This window comes from Dipodomys merriami, unplaced genomic scaffold (genome assembly GCF_024711535.1).
Source record: "Dipodomys merriami isolate MVZ:Mamm:240054 unplaced genomic scaffold, mDipMer1.0.p SCAF_5, whole genome shotgun sequence".
In the NCBI taxonomy this organism is placed as follows: Eukaryota; Metazoa; Chordata; class Mammalia; order Rodentia; family Heteromyidae; genus Dipodomys; species Dipodomys merriami.
This window is the reverse complement of record NW_027206068.1, coordinates 6,493,999-6,511,927: the sequence shown is the minus strand read 5'-3', so window position 1 is coordinate 6,511,927 and position 17,929 is coordinate 6,493,999. Positions and strand designations below refer to the sequence as shown.

General features: G+C 39.7%; 1 protein-coding gene across 1 annotated transcript in view; it reads left to right on the top strand.

Moving 5' to 3' along the window:
• Positions 1-17,929, top strand: part of Abca13 (ATP binding cassette subfamily A member 13) — a 395,335-nt gene that overhangs the window by 98,908 nt on the left and 278,498 nt on the right. Inside the window, exons 21-25 of the mRNA XM_069996010.1 lie at positions 4,114-4,277; positions 5,151-5,230; positions 6,122-6,243; positions 13,591-13,785; positions 17,091-17,255. Coding sequence (XP_069852111.1) covers positions 4,114-4,277; positions 5,151-5,230; positions 6,122-6,243; positions 13,591-13,785; positions 17,091-17,255 — 726 coding nt within the window. The remainder of the gene's footprint in view (positions 1-4,113; positions 4,278-5,150; positions 5,231-6,121; positions 6,244-13,590; positions 13,786-17,090; positions 17,256-17,929) is intronic.

The following is a 17,929-nucleotide window of genomic DNA, read 5'->3' as shown; positions in this document are numbered from 1 at the left end:
AGAAAACTTGTGTGATGCCAGTGATTTTCTAACAGTGAAGAGAGAACTTGTCTTTGTTGTAGGTCTGGTTTTGAATATTATGTTGGTACTATAGTGATTCTAACCTGTTACAGGCCCAGAATATCAGAAATGTGTAAAATGATTTTCAGGCTATGTGATGAAGGTGTATAGAATTGGTATAAGTTTTCTGCTTCGACTAGAGTATCGTCCCCAAGTTAGCTCATTATATATAACATAAAATATAATATATAGTATATGGAAAATTCTAAAATCTGAAAAAAATCCAAAATTTGAGACAATTCTGGCCTCAAACTTTTAAAATATATTTTTTATTATAAAAATACTGGACAGAGGGGTTATAGTTACATGAGTTAGGTAATGAGTACAATTCCTGTCAAGCATTGTTACCTCCTCCTTTGTTTTTCCCCTATCATCCCTTCCTTCCCCACCTCCCCAACTCCTTCCCCCTGTTCCTCCTCCGACAACCCCTCCCCCCACCCTGCTCCACCATGTTGTAAAGTTTGTTTTCAACATAGTGTCTTATGCATCTCATTGTTACAATGGGTCAACCTGTATCCCTATTTCAGCATTTCGTTATTTCCCATCTCTTCCCCAAATTAGTAAAATGTATATACAAGATGCAGTGAAAACAAGGGTTATACCACGGGGGGGGGGAGGGAGAACATATAAAAGAAACAAAAAAAAACATTGTACATTATAAACATATTAAAAACAATAGCAAGGGCTGGGAAGGTGGCTTAGTAGTAGAATGCTTGCTTCACATGCATGAGGCCCTGAGTTCAATTCCTCAGCACCACATAAGCAAAAAAAGCCGGACGTGGTGCTGTGGCTCAAGTGGTAGAGCTCTTGCCTTGAGCTGAAGAGCTGAGGGACAGTGCCCAGGCCTAGAGTTCAGGCCCCATGACTGAAAAAAACCCAACAACATCCAAAACAATAACACAAAACAATAGCAAGAAAGATAAAACCACTTGTATCCCTATCTTGGGGTTCATTTTGCTTAGCATAATTTTATATGGTCATATGTACATAGCTTTTGACCGTTTCTGCTTGTCCAAGACATATACAAGTTATTGCAAATAAGGGAAACCATGGGATCTATGGTTCTTTGGGCCTGACTTACTTCACTTAATATAGTTTTTTCTAAGTCTTTCCATTTCCTAACAAATGGGACAATGCCATTCTTTCTGATGGAGGCATAAAATTCCATTGTGTATATATTCTACATTTTCTTGATCCATTCATCTACTGAGGGGCATCTGGGTTGGTTCCATATCTTAGCTATGGTAAATAATGCTGCAATAAACATAGTTGTGCTGGTAGGTTTACTATATGGTCTTGTTTGTGATCATTTAGGTAAATGCCCAAAAGTGGGATTGCTGGGTCATAAGGGAGCTCTATGTGGAGTCTTTTGAGGAACCTCCATAGTGCTTTCCAAAGTGGGTGAACAAGTTTACACTCCTACCAACAATGCAGTAAGGTTCCCTTTGTGGCTACAAACATTTTGAGCCAGTATGTTTAATTTGTATTAGATGCAGATAAACCAAAAGAATTAAAAAATCCTACACACCCTTTTTCAGTGCATTAAAGATGGTTGTGGCAAAAAAAAAATCAGGCAAGAGATTGACACGAAGACTACATTTAAAGTTCATAGTCAGTCATGATTGTCGATAGCTCTGCTATTGCTGATAAAAGTCAGAAGTTCTTTCTTTTGATGACAAAGAAAGAGCATTGGTATCTCAGGATGCAAAAATTTTGGTATGGGTTCATGGGTTGTTGGGTTTAAGTGTGAGACTAAGAAATAGAAATCTTTTCTAGGCCGTAGGATGTGGAATCTGCTTTGCCCAGCAGAGGGAGGCAAATAGTACAAAGCTATTTTTAAACTTTTCTAGGCAATTTTACAGAACCTGTATTCCCAGGGAAAGTGCAGCTCTCCACTAATGGCAATGTAATAGGAATTCAGAGAACAAACTCTTTATTCTCTTATTTTCTTGGTGCCCAGACATCAAAAAGTAGCAATTGGGAGTTAAAGGAGGACCAGAAATAAAGCTTCTAAAATGACAAGTATCCAATGGAGCTTTTAGAATAAGTTGAGTTGGAGAAAGTGGCTGGAATTCGAGGTTAAACTGGGTGGCCTGGCCAATTCCTCAAATCTAAACATGTTTACCTGTGTACATGTATATGCCCAGTTCCTGAGTGATTCAGGTCTGTTATAGGAGAGAAGGGAGGTATGATAAACTACCTTTTTCTGTGATTATTTTACATGTATAACCTAATGGGTGCCAGTCTCAAACTCTGTGCAGTACTTCTCATCTGACCCTAATATACAAGTACTGAAGGAAGTTGAAACTTTAATTACTTCTTGCTTCTGGGTAGGAAGTATGCTTTCATGTTAAATAATTGGCTCTATGACAAAGTTATTATTTTGTTAAATTTTAAATTAAATAATATAACATAATTTAAAATTTAATTTTAAAATAAAATTAACATTTAATTAAATTAAAATTAATTTTAGATTAATTAAATTAAAAGTAATTAAATTAAATGTAATTTAAATTAAAATTACATTTGGAATTCACTTTGTATGAACTAGAGGGTCTCACATCTTCTTTACTTCACAAGTCTAAATTATATTTAAATTAAAATCAAGTGCATTCATTTAAATTAATTGTTTAATTAATTAATTTTAAGTAATACACATTTTAACACAATTTTAATTTTAATACACATATTTACAAATTAGGAGTTAGCTGATCTGTTTCACTAAGCATTTTTTTAAGGTTCACCTATGTTGTTGAAAATGGCATGATTTCTTTCTATATGGAAGAATAATCTTCCATTCTGTGTATATGTATGTGTGTGAATATGTGCATGTGTACAAAGCTTTTGTTCTTTACCAATTTGTCCTTGGCCACTTTGGCAGAGTCCATGCTGAGGTTTTTGTGAACAATACTGCAGTGAACATGAGTTTGTTCCCATTGAATATAAACTCTCAGTGGTGTTGCTGGATCATACAACAGTTCCAACATGAATTTTTTGACTACACTACTTTCTATTCCCACTATTTCTCATATGATTGGTAATGTTCAGCACATTTTCATACCTGTTGGCCATTCCTGTATCTTCTTTAGAAATGCATGTATTCAGGGTCCTTTGCCTATTTTAAAATTAGGTTGTTTGTTTATTTTTTTTCCTGTTGAGTTGTGTAAGTTCTTGGGATCTGAGCTCCAAGAATTTCAATGCTAAGCCACTCAGCAGGATACTGCATATTCTCTGCTGTGCATTCTTTTTTTATTTTCAATTTTCTTTTAATTTTTAGATTTTCAGTAAGTCACAATTGGGTGGCATACAGATACAAGTGAATGTCAAGAAGTGGTAAATACTATTTTCATTATGAATACACAAGGTTATTTTTCCCTTTTAAATTCTAAATTATTCTGACAACTATTTAAGAAGTTCATAAGAATAATTCATTCAGATAATTTGAGAAAAGGAAAAAGCAATTTGTAAGGACTTTCTCCACATTATAAACTGGCTTTACTCAGCATTTTATAAGAAATAAATTTACAGCTGGGTGACAGTGGCTTGTACTCATCATCCTAGCTACTCGGGAGGCTGAGACTCTCAAGGTTTAACATCAGCAAGGCAGAAAAGTTCATGAGACCCCTTCTCAACAAAAAGCTGGATGGATGCAATGCATAAATCATATGGAAAGCATAAGATAGGTGGATCATGCCCAGGCGTGTGCCAGGCAGGAAGCTAGACAGTAGCTCCAAAATAACCAGCAAAAATCAGGGCTGGAGGTATGTCTCAGCCATAAGAGCACTTGTCTTCTGCTGTGCAGTATTGTCTTGCTGGTTTGGTTAATGGCATAGCCAGGAGTAAGGTTCTTTCTTCCTTACTTCTCAGCCAAGAGTTCTTCCTATGTACTTTACAATGTGCCATAATTTTATTCATTCTGTGTCTCAAGATTGCTGAAAATAAGCAATAAACCCTTACAATACATATAACACTGAGTGAGAACAGGTGTTGATCCAGAAACTAGACTAAAGCTTATACAACCAAGTATTTGTGTTTCTGATCTATATTTTCTAGGAAATTGAAAAGAGATGGTCGGCATCCAGTCAACTAAATTGTGAAAGTCTTATCAGGAATCTTTCTCAGACCTTAGAACACTTCACAAGCAACTTGGATCACGTCACCAACCAAGACTGCACATGCCAACCCCCACTGGAAACTGTTGAGCAACAAGTGCGTGTGTACGTACCAGAGAGGGTCTCACACCTCTTCTCTTTTTCTTCATCAGGAAGATTTCTAGCATTCTCTTTGTGTGTGCTGGTGCTGTGGCTTGAACTCGGGACCTCACTCTCTCACATAGCTTGGCTTCTTTGCTCAGAGCTGGGGCTCTGCCACTTGAACCACTGGAGCCACAACCTCTACTTCCAGCTTTTGGCTAAGTGGAGATGTGAGTCTGGCAGACTTTTTCTTGGTTGGGCTGGCTCTGGATCTCAACCAGCTCCCAGCTCTAGCATTTTCAAATTGTGAATTTCACCACTGGTCACATACATATTTCTATGTACATTTATAAACAACATCAACGTTTTCTATGACTAAGTTTTCACATGAGCAGCATTAGCCATAAGGCTAACAATTCCAATATGATATTCACCATGAATATATGAGCAGTCACATATTTTAAAATTAATTCATATTTGATTGGTTTTTCTCAGAGTTTTGGGTGCACAGGGACTTTTCATTCTCTAGATGACTTATTTTTTCTACAGAAAGATGTTTGTCTAACACTTGCTATACTAATTTCTCAGATATCCTATGATCCATCCCATCTATTTGCTCCAAATTCATTGAAGAGGCATTTATTATGCATCCTTATTCCCCTGATTCATCGTGATTGGCAGGGGCTCTGAATGGAAAAATATTGAAGTTTTGGTTTTAATGGATGTTCAAAAAATGTTCAAAAAGGGGACTTAGTGTATAACTATCAGAGGAATTCTATAGAAATGCATTTTCTTACCCAGCTCATATCCTGGGAACCTAGGCAGCATTATTCATGCCAACATTATGTCTGCTATTTTATCTTGCCTATTTTCATTTTTAATTTTCTACCATTTTAGGTTGGCCAAAAGCTTCAAGGAGAGTTGGTTGTCGGGCAATCCCATTATGTCTTTTCTTAGCAATTTCACTGTCACTGAGGGTAAGTATGTGGTTTTTTAAGTTTGCTTGATTATAAAGTTAAATTTAGTTTCTCATTCAAATATAGACTCAGAATAAAACATGAAAGAAAGTTATGCTAGACACAATAAAGAACAGTTGAGAATTTAACTGATCTGAAATATCTGGGGTTTATAAAGAAAGTCCTAAAATTCTGGAATATAAAAAAAATCAAGCAGCAGAAGAAAAACATCTGTGGTCTGGGATTTGTCCTGGCCCCCAAATCCCAGGCTATCTACAAATCTTTCTTTGTCTACATCATCTACAAAGTTCATAAATCTTTTGTTACATCAACATGCTAAGTCTGAAGAACTCTGGATAATCCTTAGGTCACATTCCATTTGTAAAAATGTGAGACAAGTATAAAACATGGAGACATTATGTTCACATTGCACTCAGTCATTGTTCATTAAGAAAATCTCCTTCTATGGGAAGGGATGGGAAGGGGAAACAAAGGAGGAGGCTACAATGCTTGATAAAAAATGTACTCATTATCTTGCCCATGTAATTGTAACCCCTCTGTACAGTATTTTCACAATAAAAAATAAATAAAAATTAAAAAAAAGAAAATCTCCTTCTAAAATAAATTGCAAAATATGCAGGGTTTACAGAGAGCAAAGAAGTGACCAGCAAATACCGTATAAGCCCTATTCAAATTTATTCATGGTATAAATAATCTCAAGTTTATTCATAACAAATGTATTTATTTAGTATACTTATTATAATAAATATAAAATATATTGATTTAGTGCATTTATTATAATACATACATGTATTTAATCTAAATGCATTTATTATATATTTATGTTTATAAATATATTTGTTATAATAAATATGTAAATATCATTATTTCCTCTTGCTCCACCTTTTTCAGATGTGAAAATAAAAGATTTGATGAGGAACATCACCAGGTTAATGGAAGAGCTTCAATCTTCCATCCACATCTCCAATGAAACCATCCACACTATCTTAGAGGCAAACATTTCCCACTCACAGGTACAGTGCTACTGCTTGTACTGGGCCACCTAAGATCCCTCTGTCTAAAAGGTATCATGTCATTTTTCCTCCTTGCCCTCTTCTTCCTCTCACGGCTGGTGGGATGAGTTCTTTTGTAAATGACATATCCAAAAGCAGAATGGAAAAGAGAGGACTGCAAAGGACCAATGGTTATCATGGTCTAATGCCAAAACCTGAGCCTTTATTGTCACAACTGTCTTTTTCGACGTTAGGAAGGACAAAGTTAGTGACAATATTTGTTCTAGTCCTTTCTAATGTTGATTCATGACACCTGAGGTGGGGGAGGTCTCTGCTTGGTTTTATAGATGTTCTAAAACACAAAATAGCCTCAAATAAAAACAACTTAAAAGATCTGCAGTGTACTACTGTCCCTCTTATGTGGAGAGTTACTGGGTGTAGTCTCACCATCTGCCACTCACCAAGGGAAATGAGTGATGGCAGGTCATGTCATCTCTAAGGTACTGGGTAAGGCAAGCAAAAGGGGCCAAAACTATTAGGCAACCTTGTGATATGATCTATCATGGAAGAGAGAGCAGGTAACTTTCATGTCCCCCATGGCAGATGTCACCTGGGTCCTTAGCAGGAGCTCTTTTCTCCTGTCCTGGCCTGTCCTGTCCTGTCCTGTCCTCCTCACCTCTCCTCTCCTTTGTCTTGGTACTAGAGCTTGAACTCTTGGCCTTGAGCTCTTGCTTTTTTTCCCCCCTCAAGGCTCTACCACTTGAGCCACACCCCCTACTTTCTGCTTTTTGCTGGTTAATTTGATATATGAATTTGGCAGCCCAAGGATTTGTCTACATTGGATGCCTTCAAACCACAGTCCTCATATCTCAGTCTCCTGAGTAGCTAGGATTACAGGTGTGAGCCACCAGTGCCAGCTGCAGTGCTTTTCTGTGGCAGCTTCTCAGCACGTCCAGTGGAATTTATCTTTTCTACAGGACCCAGAAACCGGTCAACATTCCAATTGACAACTGATTGAATCATACTATACAATTCAGTGGAATTTATCTTTTCTACAGGACCCAGAAACCGGTCAACATTCCAATTGACAACTGATTGAATCATACTATACAATTCTGTATAGTAAAGTCAGTAAGAATCAATCTAAGAAATAGATGAGAAGCTAGAAATCCAAAATTTAGTTTATAGTATCGCCAAGTTACTAATAGAAAGTCACATAGGAACTTATTATTATTTTTAAATAAAATGATCAGTTTCAGTTTATTAGGCTGGGAATTTGGGGAAAGAATTTTAAGGTGAGGGAAGTTTACAGTAGTGGTAAAATTTCTTCCACTTGGCTCTCAGTTGAAATAATGGCCACTTGTGGCTTGAACTCTAGAGTTATTGCAGCATATAGCAGAATTGGGGCAGGGACTGAATTACTTTGACTAGATACCTAGGATTGCTTTAAGAGAAGTGATAAAGCCCAGTGCTTGTGGCTCATGCCTACAATCCTAGCTACTCAGGAGGCTGAGATCTGAGGATTATAGTTCAAAGCCAGCCTCATCAGGAAAGTCTGCTAAGACTATTATCTCCAATTAACCACTAAAGTGGGAGAGCATTAGCCTTAAACAGAAAAGCTCAGCGACAGTCCCTGGGCCCTGATTACAAGCCCCATGACTGATAGGGAGGTAGAAGGAAGGAGGGAGGGAGGGAGGGAGAGAGAGACAACAGATTAGCTAGCTATTTGGGAACCTTTTAAATTTAGCCTTATGAAATATTTTTGGTTTGGGACAACGATATTGTTGCTTCCTGCCAGCTTTAAACAAGTGGCCACAAGGTGTCGCTGGTATTCTACCATGCAAGGTCTGTACTATGTGCTATGAGAAAGCTTGACTTGGTTAAGAAATCTCTGTGTCTTCTATCACTTCTTACTTCTTTGGAAGTGACAGTAAAGTTACTGTGGGTACTTGAATACTTGGACAGTTAGGGAACTGGGAGGGGTATAAACAAAGTATTTTTACTACTCAAATGCATAATGAGGTTATTTTCTTGGATATCCAAGAATATCCATGAACCTACCTGATTTGCAGGTGTCACTTTGAGCTTTGATTTGTTTGTTGTTTAGATTTTTTACCCTGAGCAACACTCCATTTTTTTCTTTTTTTTAACATTTAACACCCATTTTTTGTATCATTTTTCTTACTTTTGTCCCCTCCTATTGGCTTATCTCTGGTAGTTTTGATGGCCAGTTTGCAAGTTTATGATATTGGATTCATGGTATAGGCCACTGGTAGGCTGCAGGGACCTTGTAAAATTTCAGAACCTCTGCAAACTCATCTACTTATGATCTTCCTGCTTGCCAGGCTTGAATCTGATATCTGAGGCTCAGAGTCCCCTAAGGAAGCCTAAGCATTCCATGGAGTCAGCACAGCAAATACATAACCAATGATACCCATGGAGGAGAAGAGACTGGGGACATTTTCTGTAGTACAGATAACACAATGATTGATAGGGGTCGTGGACAGGAACCTCCTCAGGCAGGCAATGTTGGAGGCCAACTGGAATAATTTGAGAGCCAGAGTTTGGGAAATTGTACCAAATGAGCAGGCACAGGGATGAGCCAAAAGGAGGTTAAGAACTGGCTGATCCATTACTGCCAAGCCATTTCCCTTTCCAGCCCTCTTCTCACAACCTGCAATGGGAACTTATAGGAAGCTCTTCTCCCTTGAAAAATCTCCATTCTTGCAGGGCGCTGGTGGCTTATACCTATAATCCTAGCCACTCAGGAAGCTGGTATCTGAGGATCTTGTTTGAAGCCAGCTCAGGCAGGAAAGTCTGTGAGATTCTTATCTCCAATTAATCACAGAAAAAGCTGTAAGTGACTCTGTGGTTCAAATGGAAGAGCGCTAGCCTTGATCAATATAACTCTTATAGAACTCTCCTCCTCCTCCTCCTCCTCCTCCTCCTCCTCCTCCTCCTCCTCCTCCTCCTCCTCCTCCTCCTCCTCCTCCTCCTCCTCCTCCTCCTCCTCCTCCTCCTCCTCTTCCTCCTCCTCCTCTGCCTTCTTTTTTCTTTCCCCCTTTGGTCAGAGTGGTATTGGTGTGGCTAGGCATGTCAGTCATATCAGCTATTTGGACTTTCAGACACACTGTCATTTGCGGCTCACAGCTCTAATTCTCCTAACAAACCTTTGTAGTCCTTGGGTGTCATTGTTACTCTGTTGTATAGACAAGGAAGCTGAGGTCCATATGGTCATAGTAACTTAGAGATCATGCAGTAAGTGCTGGAGCCAGCTCTTACTAGCCTTGGCTCTACTATAACTCATTCTGGACCAGCGTTGCAACCTGTAGCTTCTGTCCTTCTGGACAGATCCTTGTTAGCTCTCTGCTGGTCTCTCATAGTTGGCTCCTGAATTTGTCTCTTTATTATGTCAGCAGAGCTGAGCAGAGATGCATTCAGAACAGAGAAATGCCCATGGGAATGTAGAGAATCTGTCCTTTTCTTACCTGACCTCACTTTACTCTTTTATCTTTCAAAGATTAATTTGGCAGAGTCTCTCTTTCCAATGATCTTGAACTCTGTATGGTTGTGAGTGGTTTTGTTCTAGTCACAAAGGAACCAAGAATAAGTACCTAGTTCACATGTTTTCTTCATCAAGTCTAAGACTATTAGCTGGGAATAAGTACTGTCTCCTATGCGCTGTTGTAAACATAAGTCATCTGACCCAAAGATGTTTAGTAGACTCTTGCTGAAAGGACAAATACCTCTCTTGGGTATCATGTCTTTTTGTTGTTGTTGTTTTGTGCTAATCACTGAACTCAGGACGTGGACACTGTCTCTGCGCTTTTGAGCTCAAGGCTAGCACTCTACCATCTGAGCCACAGCTCCCCCTTCTGGCTTTTTAGTGGCTCATTGGACTTTCCTGTCTGTGCTAGAAACTTAAAAAAATCTAAGTGACCGAGTATATATATGTGCTAACAGCAGGAAGATATCTGCCCTGGGATTTAAATCTTGCAGTTTTTCAAGCCAAATACAGATATGTAGATAAACATCAAGAACCCAGCATCTCTCATGATGAGCAAACCTTAACTCAATATACCTGGGTTGTAATTTCAATAGGAGCCATGTTCCCAGCCATGCAAAGGAGTGTTATCTTTTTTTATTCATTTTCTATTATCTTAATTATTTTATTCATTAACTTGTTTCAGGTGTTCTTCAAAAAGAAGGACAGAATATTAAAAACACAAATTATAAAATTTGGAAAGTCATAGAAATGTGCCACTAGGGTTTGTTGTCTTGTGTATGATGACTGTTGAGCCTTCAGAAGACAGGGTGTAAGATGTTCCAGGTCCTTCACTCCCCTGGTGGTTACAAAAGATGGAAAAAAATTCAATACAAATATTTTTGCTCTAGGAAAAAATTCTAAGAAAGAATGGTCAATTCCAAGACCTTTTCTTGAAACCACGGTGAGACACACAGGGATTTTCATTGGGCCAGCCTCAGTTGATAATCATAAAAAGCTGGGAGCACATTGTCTGGAGTCAAGGGTTTGGCTTTAGATGGTAAACTTTTCCGGACTTTTATCCTTGAGCCTAAAGAGGAGCTGTTCTAATAAAAGCCAGCGGGGCGGGACACCAATGGCTCACGTCTATAATCCTAGCTACTGAGGAGGCTGAGATCTGAGGATCATGGTTCAAAGCCAGCTCAGGCAGGAAAAGTCCGTGAGACTTTTCCAATAAACCACTCAGAAAACCAGAAGTGGTGCTGTGGCTCAAGTGGGTAGAGCATTAGCCTTGAGCTGAAGAGCTCAGGGACAGTGCCTAGGCCCAGAGTTCAAGCCCCATGATCAACCCCCCCCCCCAAAACAAAACAAAACAAAACAAAACAGTGGTGGACACCTGTATCCACCAGATCTCCCCTAAGAACTTCCCCTTACCTTCAAAAACCACAACTGGAATTAGAGGCAGCAAGAAAACATCCCTAAAGTGTGTCTGCTCCATATACATTCTGTATAAATGAAGGGTTGCTTGGTTAATTAATTGTAAAGGCAGATGCTAGAAGGTGCTTTTAGATGAGGTTAACATTTAAATAAGCAGACTTTGGGAAAAATGGGTCACTCTTCCTGGTGTAGTGGGCCTCCTCACCAAGTCCCCCGAAGGGCCAAGTCATGCCTGTAATCCTAGCTTTTTAGGAGGCTCAGATTGTTAGGATCACAATTTGAGGCCAGCCTGAGCAGAAAAAATTCACATGGCTCCTTCTCAATGAATTGGCCTTGTGTTAATTGGCAGCATTGGCACACACTTGTTATTCTAGCCACTTCCCAGCCTAACATAGGTGAATTGTGCCCAAGTTCACACCCAGGCAAGAAGCAAGATCCCACCTGAAAAATGACCATCCCAAATCAGGGCTCAGCAGTAAAAGCATCTGCTTGAGAAGAAGACACTGAGTTTGAACTCCAGTATCCCCCTACCTTCCACACTCCAGCAATCCATTAAAGTCCATAAGAGGAAAAAACTATGGAGGACCCTCAGTGTCCCGACCCGCAGGACTTCAACGAGGGCAGTGAACCTAAGCGAGAAGGAATGAAGGGACAAGAGACACGAAGAATGACAGCAAGACAAGGATTCTGATCAAGCTGCTAATTTTTATTTTTCACACAAGGGTATTTATATGCTTGGAATAAGGAAGCTTTTTCATTGGCCGAAGCAGCTGCAGGGTGCTTGCTTAGGGCAAGGTGAAAAGGTGCTCATTAGTAGCTTCAGGGCTCTTGCTTAGGGCAAGGTGAAAAGGTGGTCGTTAGTTATGGCAGGGTGAGAAGGTGAAAAGCCTCAAGATGTTCCAGTGAGATAGTTGGCTCCCAACACCTCAGAGAAGAGTTCTGCCTTTAAGGGGCCATCAGATTTGAGGCCATTAATGCTGAGGCAACATCTATGGGTTTCCAGCCTGCGGGACAACTAGGTAGATTTTGTGCTTCCCGGCCCTACAGCTTTATGAGTCAATTCCTTAAAATAAATTGATGTGTGTGGTTCTTGCTTTATAAGCAAAGCAACTCTCTCTCTTTCTGGTCTCTCTTTGTTTCTATCACTGTCCCTATGTTTCTCCGTTTCTGTCTCTATCTAACACACACATACACATACACACACATATGCACACAAACACACACTTTATTGGGGACCCTAATAATCCCTGATGATTTCCTAATGACTTTCTTCTGGGAATTTTTGGCATTGGAAACAGCTGGTGAGTCCCAGGTTGTCACAGAGCTCCTAAAAAACATGGATGGTAGTTCCTGTGCCCAAGGCTCCCACATGTAGGTCTCATTTGAGTAGAATGTCTCATAATGACTGTGCTCATTAGAAGAATAACAGTACCATACAAGGTACAGTTGGTTTTGTTTTTATTTTGCTTTTTAGTTTTATCAACAATGTCACTCAGTGAAAGACATATTCAAGCTGCAGTCCCTGACTCTGGCATGTAAGATCATAAAGGAGGTTCTGTGGTTCTCTAATGGTCTTTCCTCTGAACTTTATTTACTTACTCTTTTTAAAATTGATGATGACAAACTTGGTAATCCCATTTGAATCAGGAAGTAGAGGAGGCAAAAACTAGTTTCACACTGTTAGCTGAATAAACAGATAAACTGAAAGCAAAGGGGGAAGACTCAGCATCAAGCAAGCAAGACCCAAACTCCAAATATGAGGGCAGGAGTTGGGAGCATGGGGTAGAGTGGGTGTGCACTCAGAGGCGAGCCCCACTGGGAGAGGAGTAAAGGGTTGTGCCATTGTGCTCTGAGCACTCAGGGCAAGCAGTAGAAGCAGTCAGAGAATGATGTGTGCTTTCAGCAATAGGTTTATTCAAAATGTTGAAGACAAAAGAGAGACTTGGGCTCAATTATTGTTGTATCTTGAATGTTTCCCAAAGGCCTGGTCTCCAGCCTATGGTTCTGCTAGAGGTAGTGGAACTTCAGAAGGTTGGGCCTCATGGGAGGAAGTTAGGTCATTGGAGGTGTGTCCTTGAAGGAGACACTGGGATCATGGTCCACCATATCTTTCTTTTCATTTGCTGATGTTCCTGAGATGAACAGTTTTGCTCAATCATGATCTCCCTATCTGCCTTTCCACAGTCTCAAGGACAATCAGCCAATGGATCAGAAATTGAACCCTTTGAATCCAGCAGCCACAATAAATGTTCTCTCCTTTTTTATTATTTACCTGAGGTATTTTGTCACAAAGATGGAAAGCTGAATAAGACAGACCTGTATGCAGGTGACTCTTCAACACATCTTCAGAACTGGTTCCCAGGTAGCCAGGAGGAAGCCGAATGTGAGGAGCTGAAGCTCAAAATGTCCTTGTTATGCTCACTTCTTATCCTTGTGTTTTGAAACAGATTCTCACCAGTGTCCTCACTGCAGCTTTTTCTGGAAAGTGTGACCAAAAAATTCTTCATCTCCTGCTGACATTTCCTGAGGATGAAAAGTCTTGGCTTGCTGTGAAGGAGCTTTGTGGCTTGCCTGGGTCTGTAGTATATACTCTGATTGTGGCCATGAGTCAGAACCTGAACCTGCGGGCTTTTGTTTACAAAGTAAGGAGGAGGGGTTGTTGGGGCATGTGGACTTGTGCAGAGGATGCTGCTGCCTGGCTGTGCAGAATCAATCATCTCATCCTTGATATCCTGGGAGATTGGTTCCAGGATCTCCCTTGGCTACAAAACTCCAAGGATGCTCAAATCTTTTACATGAAACAGTGTGGCATTTCATTAAACCAGTGCACATCTTCCTGCACACTTTAAATCATCTCTAGATGACTTACAATGCCGAAGACCTAATAGAAGCGATGTAAACTGATGTACATAGTTTTTATGCTGTCTGTAGGCTATCTATATTTTTTAAAATTAAAAATGTTTAATGCTAGATTTTTTTTATGCTAGAACTGTGGCTTGAGCACTTGAACCCAGGGCCTTGTGCTCTCACTTGGCTGTTTTGCTCAAGGCTGGTGCTCTGTCACTTGAGCCATAGCTCTACTTCTGGCTTTTTGGTGATTAATTAGAGATGAACATCTTATGGACTTTTCTGCCAGGGCTGGCTCTGAACCTTGATCCTCAGATCTCAGCTTCTTAGTAGCTAGGATTATAAGTGTGAGCCACCAGTACTGGGCTAGATGCAATTAAAAAAAAAAAGATGTTTTTAGTCAGTCTCTGAGTTGATGGAATCCATGAATAGCACATGACCAACTGTACTCTCTGCAGCCTGATACCAACAAGGAGGGACACTGTGGGAGCCTCAGTCACCTTTAGGGTTACCTGGTGATTGACTAAGGGGCTGAAGCTTTCAATTAGGCTTTGTTAAAACAAAAGTGTGTTGAGGACACTTTGTAGGACATTTGTGGAGACAGGCCCTTTGGGACATTTGGCACAGTTGTTGGCAATCTATACATTAAGTGAAGAAGACCAACAGCATCCAACATCACCCACGCCTAGTGCCAGGTTTCCTTCCTCCCTCTGGGCCAGCTTCCTGGAGTATTAAGGGCAGCTAAGGTGAACCTGGTTCACGCAGAGCTGCCAGAGGATGGCAGTTATACTGGCCCTTTCCTTCTCCATGGCCTGGGTTATGGCCTCTGTTCCATAGTCTCTATGGTGTCTCCAGCTACCCTAGAGTAGTCCTGGGGAAGGGACTGGGCACATTAGCCTCTTCTCCCTGCCAGCTCCTCACTTGCCCATAGTGGCTCTTCACACAACAGGATAGCTCTTTAGCTGGAGGAATGTGAGGATGGTAGCATCTCCAGGAAAGAAGTAAAAGTGGAAGGTGAGTAGGGCTGGAATGAAGCCTAACCCAGCTGGCTTGATCTTGTTTTCAGGCTGTCCTTTCTGGAAGTTCTTCTTCCTGGCTTCCACGTGAGTGCTTATCCTTTCATGTCCAGAAGCCTCAAGCCTGACCCTCGAGGAACAGCATTGCTTTAGTTTCTCCTTAGGATTTTATATCACAACATCTGGATTAACCTGTAAGGTTATATGATATGGCAAGATGGCTATGGTCACTCCATGTCTGGGACAAGTCTTTGGTTAGGAAAGGGTAGATTTGCTGTTCCAGCCATTCATAGTCTCCATCCCTTTTATTACTCCAAGTCTTGTTTTTAATTTTTCTATCTTTAGGTAGTTGTACAAAGGAGTTTCGATTCAATATAACAATATGAGTACAATATATCTTGATCAATGTCATCTCTTCCATTATTCTCTCCTATTTCTCCCAACTGTACCTATCCCCTCAAGTTTCATATTTGTATACTGGATATTATGACTATATTCTCTCACTTTCCCTCTCTCCATTCATCTGCCTCTTTTTCCCTTGACCATCTGTACTCCAGACAATGTATGTCTCAGCTTGTTAATATTCATGCTGGTAAACTATCAGTGAGTCATTCAAAGGAATTACAGCATTGCAATCCTCCCATGGTAAATACCATACTTTAGACAATGTATGTATATGTGCATGTGACCATGTATATGTTTTCATATATGTTTATAATTTAGATCTAACTTCCACGTTTGAGAGAAAACATGTGCCCATTTTTTTCTCTCTGAGCCTGACTTACTTCACTTAATATAATGATTTCCAGGTCCATCTATTTTGCTGCAAACGACATAATAATACTATTCTTCCTGATGGATACGTAAAATCCACACACACATACACATACATATATGAATTTTGAAAGGGAAGTAAATAAGCAAACAAAAGGCCATACCCATGAATTTTCCTGATTGAGTTGTGTTTCTTGTCTTATGGAAATTTGTAATGCTTATGAGGCCCCCAAAGGTCAGCTGCAGGAATAGAACTCTAGGGAGCAGGAAGAACAAACGACCTGTGACCACCGAGTTTCTCACTCCAATGGGGAAACTAGAAATCCTACATACAATTAATATGCCAAGGAAAGCAATTTGGTTTGCTCTGATTTTTGCCACCTATGGAAAGAAAATTAAAAAAAATATGTATCCATGCATCTAACAATTACTAACTGTGCAGCTAGTATTGTTAGCTGTTTCATCTTCATCAGCTGCATAAATGATAGAGACAAAAAATAAAGTTATACCTTTGTGGAATTCACATTGTAGAACTGAGAATGCGAAAATTGAAAGGTAGTAACAGCACAGTGAGTTTTCAAGGACCCTAGAACAGTTCTTTTTTCTTTTTTAAGGAGCCTGCCTATATTCCTAGCCCTATACCTGAAAACTCAGGAAACCTATCTCTTTGAGCTTGTTTTCTTTCCCACAAAATCACCACATCCCCAAGGTGTTAGGATTGAGACGATGAAGTGTTGTGATCTAAGTAAAAATCTTCTTTGTATTTTTGTTTTGGTTTGTTTTGTTCTTTGGTGGTACGAGGGTTTGAATTCAGGGACTTGTGCTTGCTAGGTTTGCTTTCTTGGTCAGTACTCTACCATCTGAGCCACACTTCCAGCCTAGCTTCTTGCTGGATATTTTGGGGCTCTATATAGACTTTTCTGCCCAGGCTAGCTCCTCCAGATCTCATACTCATAGCTAGGAATATAGGTGTGAGTCACTTGCACCCTGCTTTTTAAGCCTTGTTGATATTAGTCATTTTAAAGATGCAAAGAAATATTTTTAAAAATGATTTGAATTTTAACTATGATTAGATTTGTTCTTGGTTTATATTTTAAAAATATAATACGGGTACAATTTAATGTGCTCCCACCAAAATGCCCAGATTTATAGCCTTTGAATTATAAAAAGTTTTAAAGAGCACAGCAAACATATCTTAGAACTGCAAGAGAGAATAGAAACAAGTAATCAAGTTTTCACTGCTCCAGAGATGCTTGTGAGAGTAAAAATAATGCTGCTTATTTCTCTTTTTCTCTTTTGTTGGTCCGTAGGCTCTGATACCTCCTGAAGCAAATGGCCTGCTCAAGTCCCTGTTGGATGTCATTTCCAGCCTCAACTCCCTGCTTGATAGAGCCCAGCATGTATTCCAGTACCTTCCAGAATTTCTTCACGCATTGAAAATCACTGCCTTGCTAGATATGCCGGACTTTCTACAGGTGTTTGATCTTTGCCCTCCAGGGACATGGTTGAATTTGCTCTTCTTTGTATTTGCTTCCTCTTTCCTTTATCTTCCAAAATTTAAAAATTGTACTAGACAACAACAGATAGGCACAGGAACATCTTTAAGTGGTGCTTGAGGCAAGGCTTTGAGAGAATATGTCTTGGAATCTCCCTAATAATGGGGTGGACAAACAACCACCAATGTGGAAGTTGGAAAAGTTCATGCTTTGTCTATTACGAAGTCAATTATTAGCATAAGTGAGATTTCAAGGACCTGTTTCACTTAATTCTGAAAGCAAATTGCTTTCAAGAACCTTAAGACATTTATTTACATATAAATAATTGGCTTACAAATTACAGATCATTTTCTGCTAATGCAAACACACATTTGAATTAGGTTCATGGCTTGATATTAGTTTTTGCTTATAGTCTGCCTCTGATGGAACTTCATCAGTGGTATGTAAGGAGGGGGGATTATGAACAGCTGGAGGTATAAAATGAAGATCCAGAAAGTGAGGGGCTCCGATCCTCCTGGAGGCAGTCTGATCATCAATAATAATTTAGATAGCTATCAACTATTAGGGTAATTTGGCAGTCTAAATATGCATTAAGAGTATTACATTAGGGATATTTTATGGATTAATGCTTTATTCCTTGACAAACAAGAACT